We start from the raw sequence: 13,858 nt of genomic DNA, 5'->3' as shown, positions 1-13,858 counted from the left end.
GTGTGCGTGTGTGCGTGTGCGGGTGTGCGTGCGACCATGCGTGCGACCATGCGTGCGTGTGTGCGTGCGACCATGCGTGCGTGTAAGCTTATGCTTATGATTTTTCAGCAATTCTCGGGCACATTGTATCTAATCAACCAAACCTTGCTGGTCTGTGGAAACACTATATATAACTTTTAGTTTGTTCACTTCCTGCCTCCAGTAAGCCCTAAAGGCTTACACAGTGTATTTAGTCACAGTCACTGATAAAACACTGAATACACTAAAGTAATGAAGCAAGCAAATAAGGCACAAGCATGCTTTGTCTGAGGAAAATAAACTGTATTGTCAATAACCATATCGTTCTTGTACTGTATGTTGACACCTGAATTTACCAGGATTTTATGCATGATTGCTTGAATTAACATTTAAAATGCAAATTGCGCAACAACATTCTGAGTTTCTTTAGTGGTAAAGTGGGATTTAGTTTTTGACAGTTGACTAGTCAAACTAACCTGCGGCCAGTTATAAAACACTTTGACATACTATGTCAAAGTGGGCAAACACTCACCAACAGAATATAGAGGCAACCATGCAAGGTACCAAACTGCTCATTGTGAACAGTTAGGGCCCGAGCTCTCAGTGTCTTTTTAGAAGGACACTTCGACACAAAGTCAGGAGGAGCCAGGGATGGAACCAGGAACCTTTCAGTTGCCAAACAGCCACTCTACCTCCTGAGCTACTGGCTCCTTAATTTATCCCCTCTCTGAGTTTAATTGAGACTCAGTATTTGACAGTGTGGTAAATAGAGACCACTTTCTGTTTGCCCTTCACTTTCACTCACTGAGTTTAATTAAGACTCAGGATTTGACAGTGTTTCACTCATATTCCATGTTTATATTTCTCACTGACTGTCACTGACCAGCCTGTTCTTCTACAACTCCAACTTGGATAGTATTTCTGTTTCATTATGATTTAAATTCTATTGTTATCTGCTGCAAATCTGTTAATAGACAATATAAAATTCTTTGTTGCTCTAAATCAGGGGTTAGGGAACCAGGGACCACCACCCTGACTAAAGAATCAATCTGGGGACCACTGTTCTATCTATCTATCTATCTATCTATCTATCTATCTATCTATCTATCTATCTATCTATCTATCTATCTATCTATCTATCTATCTATCTATCTATCTATCTATCTATCTATCTATCTATCTATCTATCTATCTGTTGTGTTGGGTGGGGAATGGGCTAAGATTAGTTCATTAGTAACACATCTCACTGTTTCTCAACCTATAGTCCACGGTCTATACTCCATGGTATAATGGTATGATCCATGGTATAATTACATCTGCAGGTGGTCCATGGTGAAATGTTTTGAAATTAATAAAATACCTTTGTTAAATGTATTTAAGTTTAAATAAGCTTGAAATTATTTGTGTAGTACAAATTACAAATTATATCAAGCCCTTATCAGTAATTATGTAACTGAAATATGTTAGTGGCCCTGAGCTCCAAAAAGATAGAGAACCACTGATCTATTCTTATCTCACGATTAACCTAATTCCAGAATTATTATGTTATGATGTTGAGCCAATTCCCTGTCAGGGATTGATGATGTTCAGTTTATAGCTAAAAATGACTCAGTGGTTTATACTGAGGATATGCACAGAGGATTTTACAGTGCACTATTATCCAATGTACCAGTGATCCATCTTAAGGCGCTGAACAACGAATGTGCCGCGGCCGCCACACACCCATGTGATGTCATGAACGGCAGGTGCTTTATATCCATTTGCTGGGGCACCATTAAAACCTTGACTCATCATAAAAAAGGAGGGAGGAGGGGAGATAAGCGGAGGAAACAAGTGGTGTGGGGGACACAAGATTAGTCAGTTTTTCCATGAGCCCAAGGCTGGCTGGCAGATAGAAAAACAAGTGTGGATGTCACACTGAGCCATATGAGACAGTGAGGGTTGACATACGCTGCCGTAGGTGATTTAGAACCTGTGATAAGAACATAAATTCTGCTATTTGTTTCCAATGTGCCAAATTCATCAATCTATGTGTGTGTGTGTGTGTGTGTGCGTGTGTGCGTGTGCGTGTGCGTGTGTGTGCTGACCCTTGATTCTCATGGCTCCAAATCAGCCTCAGTGACGTGTGTGAGGAAGAGGCAGGTCTGGGACCGTAGTAAACGATGTGATCTGGACACATCGCCAATCATCCAGCTCTGGGTTGGCAGGGCTGCGGTTATGGCATGTTTTGAGTGACACACAGGGAATGCACCGGGGGCAGGGGCTGCGATATACTCGTGGCAGTTCTTGTTTCTGGGGGTCCAGTTTAAGGCTGAAAAGTCATCCTCCCACTCTAAACCTGCAGGAAACCAAACACAAATAGTAACAACTTGTCAACAGATGGTTGATAACTGGATTGTACAAGATGTTATTTCATGTCACTGTAGATTGTATATTAATCAATAATATAATGCCAATTGTAAGTAAACACTCTGATATCCTTTAGCAATCTGTGTGTCATACTGTATATGGCAACATTTCTTATGTAAAGAATAATGTCATGGTACAACCGTCTAAGTAGAGATCTGGTATGTCATAGGGATAGCTGCATGGTAGAGAACATTCATCAGGAGACTGTTTATGTAGATCTGAAGAGCGGCTATGCAGCTCCATGGTGGGCCTTTCCTAAGAAGAAATGCACCTAGTTAGTTTGCTCGTCAACCATGGCTAAGACCGATACACACAGGAACCGGGGATGAAGTCTGACCAGACGCACGGATAAATCGTATTATTCCCCACGGGTGTGTAGCTTTAGTCGGTCCAAAATAATCCTAATTACTAAGTCTTAACCGGCCACGTATGTCGGACTAACGGGACGTCGGACTAACACATGCCCCCCATTCCCCACCAGTGATTACTGTCTAAAAAGCAGAGGCATTATTAGCGTCGCCCACTGGAGTCCATTACCTGATCAAATAAGAAGACAGTGACATCATCGACAAAGGACACACTCTTTCTCTTGAATGCCTTTGTGTCCCCTCCTCTTGTTGATTCAAATGGAACACTGTGCCTACGTTGAGGTTTCAGAAGGCCTTTAGGTTTGCGTGTTCTGATGATGTCTGTGGTGGCGGTGTCCCGCTGTTCTTTACCAGACCCGTCCACGTTGAGGTTGTTGCACCCATGGGGAGTAGATTGTCTTAAATCACTAGATTCATCACTGTGGTAACAAAGAATCCCATTTGTCGGTGTGTCATGCTCCCTACTATAAAGAACTATAAGTGCCATAGGGTGATTTGTTGTAACCATATTAGATTGGGTTGCTGCCCTTAGATCTTCATTGATCCATCTGAACAGGTCCCAGTTCGTTTGTCCCAGTCTTCTTGTCCACGTTGCCTTTTTCAGGCTCCAACGGACAAAGGTATTTGTAAAAGAGGCAAAAGAAATGATGGTTGGGTGGTACATAGTTTGCTCCACAAGACAATCATGTTGACCGGGCACAATGCAGGGGAATGGTGGTTGCAAAAAGGTTGGTTGCGGTTGGCAGGTATTCGTCCATGACCCAGGGGTGGTGGTCTGTCTTTGATCCAGGATACACAGGTACATGAGAGGGTAGGGCTCCTTGTCAGCTTTGGTCCGCTGAACTGAAGAGATCCACACCTTGAGTTCTTCATCCCTGTAGGAGGGATTAGGGAATGTAAAAAAAGAAAAGAAAGTGTGACTATTAAAACACAGTATGGGTAAATCTATGTAAACTAAAGCGCTTTGGATAAAAGCGCTATATAAATGTACCATTTACCATGATGTCTAATTTGGGATGTTCGGGAGTGGGGGGGCTTGTTCTCCCACTTGGGTTTGCTTTTCTATTTTTCTCTTTGGGGTATTTTTATGGATCACACCGGATTTGTCTGCTACTGCACACACACACACACACACACACACACACACACACACACACACACACACACACACACACACACAGATGTGCGCACACATACAGTACACAAACATACATTATTTTCTATTGGCCACTTACTGGTGAGCCTGAATAAATATGAAAGCCCCTCCGTCCTGGCAGGCATAGACGCAATAGGAAACTTTTAGCGCTCTGCAGTATCCTAGCAACCGCTGAACGAGTGACTCAGGAAAGGAAGAGAGGAGCTGACTCACAGGCAGTGTGACGTACACACACACACCTACCCCCTTTCCCCTCCTTGCGCGCGTGCGTGCGCACACACACACACACACACACACACACACACACACACATGCAAAAACAGATTGAAGGAGCTTTTTGTCACACAAATATAAACACAGTAAAATCTTGGGTGTTAATCTCACTTAATTTACTCTCTCTGATTCGGAAATGACATTGGAAATGCATGCACACACCCACACACTATGTGCGTTAGGCCCAACAGGGCTCTAATCCACCTCCATTATCAACCAGATTAACGTCAGACTGGGTAACAGGTGCATAGGCTGAGGCCCCCCCCCTCCTATGACAAACCATACACACTGTAAAAATCCACTGTCAATTTAACTCTGAAATGGACCCCTAAAGGAACACACAGAGATTTGACTGTGTACAGAGTAGACCCCCTCCTCACAGCCTTTGCGCAAATAGATATAATATTCCTTAAAATAAATAAACAATCACATCACAAGTAACAGACAATACACATCTCTGCAGTAGACAGAGTCAATTCTTCAGTGTTAGACCTAAGGGTCCAAATGTACTCAAACTATGCAACTATGCATGCACGATACCTGAGCGTATCGTGACCCCCCCCCCCCCCGACATCCCTGACCCCCCATACTTTTTCCTGCCGTGACGGTTCCTCCTGTCACCACCGAAGCCACGCCCCCTTTTTAACGGCCAATAATTCTGGAGTCCGTCCAACGTGATGACCAGGCTGGCTCTGCCCCTGAGGCATTTCAGCTCTGTTAAAACAAACACACCATAGCAAACACAACATAAAACATAACGTCCACTATCCTGTTGTTGCCACGTCTTGTCCCTCCGTCACCCGTGTCAAATGTTGTGACGTCGGCCCATGTCTGTGCGTGTCCTTACCTTCTGTCCTGTGAGCCCCATTCATGCCACATGTGTTCTGTCCGCGACACACCGTTGGTGGAGGGAACGCTGGCAATGCGGTGATGGGGCGATGCTGCTGAAGGAGCGACAGGACGTATAGGTATACTGTATGCGGAGAAAAGAGGGAGAGTGGGGGAGTTGGAACTTGCAGAGGGAGAGAGAGAGAGAGCAGAGAGGAGAGCTTAGATGGGATAGAGAGACTAAAATATGAAATTAAAAGAGAAAGGGGAAACGGAGGCAGCAGTTCTGCAGAGGCAAAGCTAGGGAGGGAGGGACAGGGGGCGAAGAGGAGAGAGCAAAAAGGAGGGAGAGTGGTGGAGAAAGGATGTATGTGAGGATGGAGGAGGGATGAAGGGCGCTCGCATAGACTGCAGAACCCCCCCCTCCTCCCACTGAACGGTTTGACCTCTGCAGCAGAGCAGTGAGGAAGAGCAGAGGGGGAGGGAGAGATGGAGAGAGATCAATGCAGTATCTACCCTTATGTAAAACTGGATCTGGACGACGGGCAGGCTAACACAGTCACTAGAGACAGTAATATCCTTAGCCCTAAAGGACCCGTCTGTTACACAGAGCACAGAACACTTAGGATTCTGCTGCATCTTGTTAATATAGTACACAGTGACAGAGCACAAGACTGCAGTGAGGGACTGTACATTATCTACTGTGTCGCTCACTCAAACCACTAAGCCACAATACATATGCATCTATGATTTTGGAAACCTCTGGGGTTACGTCCTCACTCCTCAGACTCCTCTCTGGTAAGTTAAGAGAAGTTGAAATGACAGATGAGTGCGTTTGTGGGTGGTGGCTATTAGGCAGCTCTTTGAGTCAGAGGACATGGGTTCGAGTGTAGACATTGTGAGCCTGGACATCTCTCCTCTCTCTGTCTGTCTTTGGTTTCCTGTCTCCCTGCATCTGAAACAAAGTATAACATACAATATATATTTAAAAAAAGAAAAGGAAGATGAGGACTGAGGAGTGACTTATTTATGGGCCCTGATTAGGGACTCTGATTAGGGACTCTAGTGAGTGGGCATCAGAGACATCTGGTGGCAATGAGTGGAACCACAGTGACATTTGAAAATTACATGACAATCATAATACCTAAATGGCCAGCAAGTCACCAGAGCTCAACCCAACTGAACAACTGTGGAAAATTTAGATTGATGTATTAGTCAGTGCTTCCCACTACCATCATCAAAACACAAAATGAGGGAATCTCTTTTGTTAGAATGGTGTTCCATAGAGTTTGAAACTATGCCAAGTCCATGGCGGATTCTACTAGAGTTGTTTGCAATTTCTTTGAAATCACAAAGAAAAACTTAAAAGGAATATAAAAAATAGCTAAACGGAAACAAGCAAAAAAATAAACTAAACATAAACATATTCAAAATCAGATCTGTGCTTGCGCAAGAGAGAGAGACAGAGAGGGAGGGGGGGTGGGAGAGACAGGTTGACCGAACCTATTTATCCCACGCAATAACCTAAGCAATGCTGGGTTCCCGAACCTCAACACCATATAGATATGGATATTCAATTATAAAAACAAAACCTAAACAAAACAAAACCTTATGGAAAGGAAGTTCCAGTCGTTATTGCTCTCCCCCTGGCAACAAAATCACTGATGCTGGAGTTCTGCTTCATACACTCAGACAGCGTCAGGATATTGTTCCCAGGAAGAAACAATGTTATGTTACCATTTAGTCCATCTCTTGCTTCAAAAGTGGGAGAGAAAAAAGGAGAAAGAAGGGAAAAGATGGAGAAAAGGGGGAAAGAAGTGGAGGAAGAGGCGGAGAGATGGACAGATGGTGCATCCATTCCTGAGGACGAGGGTAATTGCATTTCCCCCCTCGCTTCCCTTCAACGCCTCAATTTAGTTGAAATATTTACCTTCCTGTTTAATGTTGCTGATCGCTGTTTCTCTTCATTTCCCACAACATTCTCTGCCTGCCCTTTCACCTTAGATCTCTCCTCTTCCCAATAATTTATCATGTCATCTAACCCTGCACTCAGGGAATCTTGTCAGGTCAGGCAAGACACAGGCACACAGTACTCTGTACACCGCTTGGAGAGTCGTTTTCCACTGACCTTAACATTACTTAGGAACACACATTATGTAACACACAGTATAGCCGCTGAGTTGTAAGCCCTCGCTTGCTGAAAAGAAATCTGAGGCTGTTATGTTCAATTACACATTTTGGTTGTGATCGATGACGATGAGGCTAGTCTGGTTCTCCTCATTTGATATCTCAACAACCTCTATATCCAACCGCGGGATACTGAATGCGTGAGCCTGTTTTGGTTTCACCTCATTTGACTTGGACACTTGGTTGGTAGCTGAAACAGCCATGTCAAACAAGTTGCGCCTCTTTTTCACAAGGGAGCATTACACTCACACATGCATTTTCAGTTGATTCTTCTAACTGGAGCAGGGCAGTACTTTCCACGTTGGTGCCATGTTGCTATACGCCCCTCTACTGTGGGATGGTAATCTCAGATTCCCGACACTTAACAAACCGGTCGTCAAGACAGCCAATCATCTGTCCAAGCCAGTCATCCGGTCAACCAATCAATGTGCTGTGAGCTTTTACAGCACATGTGAGGCCGGTCAGCCAGTTAGCAAGCACCCAGGCAAGTGGGGCAACATGCAGTCCTCGTGTCTCCAACCTATACTTACGATGACAACCTAGACAAATCCATCAGTTCCATAGATAGAACATTGCAACATGCAGAGAAACTTGTACTTGTATAGAAAGTAGAAACCCAATGCGAACATATCTGTGGAGAGAGAGGCAATGTGAAAAATAAATAAAAAGAGAAATATACGGTGCAATGTGCAAGAGAAAAAGAGACAGAGTGAAGACAGTGAGGAGAGAGAGAGAGAGAGAGAGAGAAGAACAAGTCAAGCAGAAGTGACGGACTACTTATTTTTTTTATTAATTAGGTTTGGCTAGCTGTTCCACATTGCTCCAATTGAGTTGTAACGCCCACACCGCCATGCCAAAAGAACGGCTGAACTATCCTTTTACACTGCAATCATCATATGCAGCTGGCAGACAAGCAAGTGACACCAACAATCTGTGAGAGGAGGGGTAATTGGAGAGCAGTGGGGATTATTCTGAGCATGCCAAACACACAGACACCCCAGAGCTAGGCAGCAACACATGGAGGCCCTGTGGTGGGGCACTGCATCACCCTGGGTATTATGTATGTGTGTGTGTGTGTGTGTGTGTGTGTGTGTGTGTGTGTGTGTGTGTGTGTGTGTGTGTGTGTGTGTGTGTGTGTGTGTGTGTGTGTGTGTGTGTGTGTGTGTGTGTGTGTGTGTGTGTGTGTGTGTGTGTGTGTGTGTGTGTGTGTGTGTGTGTGTGTGTGTGTGTGTGTGTGTGTGTGTGTGTGTGTGTGTGTGTGTGTGTGTGTGTGTGTGTGTGTGTGTGTGTGTGTGTGTGTGTGTGTGTGTGTGTGTGTGTGTGTGTGTGCGCGCGCGTGCGCCTTGTGTGTGTGTGTGTGTGTGTGCGCGTGTGTGTGCACGCACGCGCGAGCGAGAGAAAGAAACAAGAAAGCTTGTTTCACTGCAAGGCTGCAGTGTCGGCCACTTAGCTGCTTCAGTGCAACCTCGCTCATGCTATAATAGAAGTGGACATTGGAGCCCTGTAGTGTGCATGCTCTTATTTAGTTGTGTTTGTTGGTTTTGTGATTGGGTCACTTTTGGCGCAGCACCTGCCCTTTATTGGTTTCGGATGTGCTACTCCTATCTATCAGTATGTGTGTGAAAATGACACCGAGAACTAGCTCTGCTATCCATAGCCTTTATTTGGACAGAGTGCTCATGGCTCCTTCAGGTCCTGGGGCATCCCGTTTGGATAGGAGGAGGAGCAGAGGGTGAAAGCAGACACAGTAAATTATGTCACTGTTGTGTACATATTTGTGTTGGGTGTGTAGCTCAGACAGCAATAAAAGTCGATGCCCCAGCCCGCATGTGTCGTCATCATGTGATGCGTTTCACTCCAAACAAGACGTCCACAATGTAAAAAGAGTGACAGCTACTCATAGGCTAATTACTGACAATTAAAGCCAATTATTCCTTATTTATCATAATTATCTTATACCCCCCCCCCCCCCCCCCCCCCCCCCCCACACACACACACACACACACACACACACACACACACACACACACACACACAAACGCACACTTATAATAAACACCCCACCCAGTGAGTTCCAAGACAAGGCAATGCTGAACACAGATGAACAGATAATTGATAACAGATTAATATGCTGTGCGGTAAGCCTTGCTATAAAAAACTTTTCTCTAATGGACTCTAAAAGCCTAGGCGTGAGCTTTACGTTATGAGTGTCACATTAAACCCTAATCACGAATGAATTGTCAAACTGTAGCAGATTAATGTGTCATATGATCGTATCTTTCTCGCTCCGTGTAGCACGGTGGCAAGGTCACTGTAAAATCCTGAGTATTCATTTAACTAGGGTAGACATTCCCCTCATTCCTCTTTCTGAGGTGCAAAGACATTTCTCTTAGAAAAAGCTTACAGGCTCTTTAAAGTGTTTTGCTGACAGTGCCTTTAATACGATGACATAAAAATTTGATCCATCTCAAAGGGCTCGATGTGTATTCTGAACCTCTGTTGACAGCAGAACACCTGCCTTTCCCAAGTCCTGGCCCTGGGCCAGGAGCCCATGGTGCTGCCATAGCAGACAACATGTTCTCATGTGTCCATGCATGTGTTTGTGTGTATGCGCATATTATGTGTGTGCGCGTGTATGACAAAAGAGGAGGCCAGAGAGAGTACAAAACAGTGAGTTTGAGAGAGAGAGACAGAGAGAGGCAGACAGTAGGAAAGTGGTATGGTGAGATTGGGGTCGGGGGGCAACCAGTAAGTGTTTGGGCAAGTAAGCCAACCGAGGTCAGCCTATCTTTACTTATATAGTTGTGCAACAGGAGCACGGTTCCTGCTGAGGACAACTCAATGGTCCATCTATCACCGTATAGAGTGCATTTAAACTCCACCAAGGAAATAAATAACCTGTTTACATCAACACAGACACTGGGCTGGCAGAACAAGACACCAACATGTGAAAATGAACACACATACAGAAGGTGGTTATGATAATGACTGTTACAATGTAAGCACACACACAGACACTTTATGTGGCTCCTTCGCTAAGACCTTAATCGGTGCCACATAAGAGTTTTATACCGGTCAAGAGGTACATCCAAACATTTCGACAGGTGCTCGATCAAATGAGATAAACTGAACAGAAGAAGAAGGTCTGCACACCATCTTCAATGCTCCCAAAAAAATGTTTCGGCCTAAAAATTACAATGTTTCGGCCGCTCATGGTAATAAATTATTTTGAGAGACGGTGTGCAGACCTTCTCCTTCTGTTTCTTTTAAAAATGTTTTATCCCACAATTGCGGCTTGCTATGATTACTATGAAAACTTGCAAAACCCGTCAGTCGTTCGGTCGGGTCACGCCTCCATATTATGGTTGCCAGTCCATTACGCCTTGTGACGCCTCGTGACGTCACGCCTACAATCCCTATTATACCCATATATGGAGATCCCTGATGTCATCAATATTAAGCCTATATATGGGAATGCCTCGTGACATCACGCCTCGTGAGTGACACGCTCCAAGTAAGCATCCAACGAAAGATTTTGGCTGAGCATCTCGTGCACCCTTGGCCACGTGTAAGATGTAGGCCATGCCCAGAGCATCATCTGGCTTGACTGACTGTGCCCCAGGACCCGTGTTGACTGCCTGTAGCCTGACCTTTGGCGTGTGCAATGTGGCAAGTTTTGCTCGGTTGATGCTTTCCTCAGCCTGGTGTGTGCTGACTAGCACCAGAGTGTCCTTGAAGCTGGCCTGTTCCTGTGTGTGGAGCATGTGGTGGGATCGTTACATGAGCAAATTCCAATCCGCATGCGTGACCCCTCCTTGCGAAGGCCTGTGAGAAGGGCAGTGATTTTTTTTTTTTAGTCCAGCGTGTCGTTCCACTTACTGTAGAACGATACCCTGTGGTTGCCGTGACGCGACTCAGACTTGCAAATGAATCAAGTTGGTACAACACATGGATCTCCATATGCGGAGCTGACTATCATCACCTGGATCTCCATATATGAAGACACTGTCACGACACTGTCACTGACCTCATCAAACCCTGGATAGCCATACATGGAGAAAACTGGATCATCACCTACTGTACATCTGCATATGTGGAGCCGGCCAGCAAATCGACATCTGACCTCACTGACACCAGATTACTAGTTTAACTTGTGCTTCTCAACTGTGCCGTAGTAAGAATCTCTGTTGTTTCAGGCCTAAAATTGTCAATCAATAATAATAATGGTAGTATTAAGTCTCTCCAACCATAACCTCTTACTCACTGTGTGTAATTGCAGTAATGTACCACCAGATGGCCTCACTGAGTACTTCTATGGACATGGATGTGTGATAGAAAAAATATATTATGAAATGTTGTCATACACATTGAGACCTTAACCACTTAATCCTCATTCAACAATTTGTCCACATTTGTATTTGCACTATGTATTATGTATATACTTTTGTTGCTATTAAACTTCTTCATCCTTCAGCTGCAGAAATGTTCTGTATATCTCTGGTTGCTACTTTATTCAGCCATTTATATTCTGTAGGCTATATAGTTTTTTTGGGAGGGAGTTATTAGCTCAGTAGTGCAATTATATATACATATATCAGCTAGTCTACAAAATACAAAAAAAAAAAGTATTGATATCAAAATGTAAGTCCCAAAAGTAAAAGTACTCATGCAGAATGTCTCATTTAAAGTTTTCAAATCTATAAAAACAACATCTGCTCAAAACAAACAAACATATGTAAGACACATTAAAAGAAGAACATGGAAAGTATAGAAAATGATCATGGGATGGGATAGGTCGTACAAACAAGAATGTCTTCATATGTGGAACCACTTGTTTGTGTGTGCCATTTCAAGGCTGGCCGATGACTGACTGCGTGCGTATGTACATGAATGCTTACCTCATCGAGGACAGTAATAAAACCATGAGAGCAGCTAAGCGAAGTGAAATGATATTTCAGCAACAACATAAAACTAACACTCGCAGGCAAGGAAAAATCTCCTGGCAATTTCAGGCAACCGAGGCCTGTGGGAGAAGTGTTGAAAAGCAAGACTATGACCTCTGACCTGCTACTACACACGCACATACACACAGACATACACGCACACATGCACGATGAGACAGCTGGGGAACGCCTCGACCGGTTTAAAGTGTTAATGGCGGAGCAGAGTTTGTGCCCACGCTGACAGAGCTCTCACTCTCTCTCACACACACACACACATGCACACACAACTATACTACGGTATGATCTGATAAGAACATGCGCAGTCTTTGCAGCTAATCTTAACTGTGATGAGGTTACATACGGGTCTGTGTGTGTCATACAGAAATGCATACGTTTATGGGTAAGCTTGTGCTATAGACCAGTGCTCCACCCACTGGGTATATTAAAGCCTCCTAAAGCTTCAGAAACAGGAGACAGGACAGACAGGCTTCTCCTGCTAATACCTTTTACACAGAGGCCTTGGAAGAGATTCCAGTGGTTGCCATTGAGTGTATATACGTGTATTATTCACAGGCTTAGTTTTGTTATACCGTAAGCTATGTTCTTGTATGAAGCAGGGCTAGTCCATTGCATCATGCTACGGCCCACGGGTGACTATGGGGGGGGGGGGGGGGGTGGAATGGATATGATCATTTGGGGACTCATTGAGGACCAGTGTGTTGGCATCTCCCTTTTAGCACATTGAAAAGGATCTGTCCAGCGAGCCCATAAATCCAGACTTAGCCACTCGGACTCTCCACCAACCTCACCCCAGCTCACTACTTCACACCTCCACCCCTGACCCCCATCTCTCCTATGAGAGGCCCAGGGGACTCCCTCCTCCACCCAACGACTCCTCCGACTGTCCGTCGCTGCCCAGATCCTGTCACTCTCTACCTAAAGCCGCTCGGTATTCAGGGCTCCCTGCTCCAGTTGCGTGGCACTGATGATATTTTGGTCCAAAAAATGCAATGAGTCAGGATTGCCCTTGGTAACAGTTTAAACAGATAAGAAACAGATCGACTGCATAATGCATAGTGTCTAAAGTCTAATTTAGACCCCTGCATATCAAATTCACCCTCATCAACTCCGTGAGAAGTTGACCTTGCTCAGACAGGGCTACCAGAACACATTTATGCCCATTTACCATAATATACAGACTACAAAGCATAGTCAGTAACCCGATAGAGAAAACATGAAACAGAAACTCAATTTGAGAAATAAGCAATCCAGTTATTTTTCATTGATTCGTTTTATTTTGATTAAGTAAGTGACAGAGTCCAATTCTGCTATTGGACTCGTTCCTCGTGTTTCACTGCATGGCTGTATCTTTAATGCTTTCATAATTTTATCCCCAATTTAACTGTTACGCCATAGTTCCTGTAACTGTTGGTCTGGGGAGGGTGTTGACAACCACGTGTCTGCTTACACTTCTTTTCACCGGACAGTGAGGAGGAGTTGCCCACCAGGAGGAGGTTATGCATGCGTACATAGGAATATACTTTGCCTCCGAGTTGCTCTCCATGCTGAACAGGTGCCCTGGCCCCTGACCAACCTTTGGAGTCACTAGTGCAGCAACAGAGATGGCCCTCCCCTGCTGGCTTCCTATCTGTGAACACGCAATTGTTTTTGTTGCA

General features: G+C 44.6%; 1 protein-coding gene across 1 annotated transcript; it reads right to left on the bottom strand.

Moving 5' to 3' along the window:
* Nucleotides 1–2,114: 2,114 nt before the first annotated feature.
* LOC308333577 (uncharacterized protein) lies at nucleotides 2,115–13,705 on the bottom strand (the record flags this gene model as incomplete). Its single annotated transcript, XM_080790036.1, has 7 exons — nucleotides 2,115–2,356; nucleotides 2,568–2,682; nucleotides 2,965–3,670; nucleotides 4,815–4,938; nucleotides 5,072–5,197; nucleotides 10,796–10,988; nucleotides 13,592–13,705. The coding sequence occupies 7 exons, from the start codon at nucleotides 13,703–13,705 to the stop codon at nucleotides 2,115–2,117; spliced, it is 1,620 nt and encodes a 539-aa protein (XP_080646162.1).
* Between the last annotated feature and the right edge of the window lie 153 nt (nucleotides 13,706–13,858).

Source organism: Protomyctophum bolini (assembly GCF_963924005.1).
Source record: "Protomyctophum bolini genome assembly, chromosome: 18".
Taxonomy (NCBI): Eukaryota; Metazoa; Chordata; class Actinopteri; order Myctophiformes; family Myctophidae; genus Protomyctophum; species Protomyctophum bolini.
Note: the sequence above shows the minus strand (reverse complement) of the source record. Positions and strands in the feature narration are given on the sequence as shown.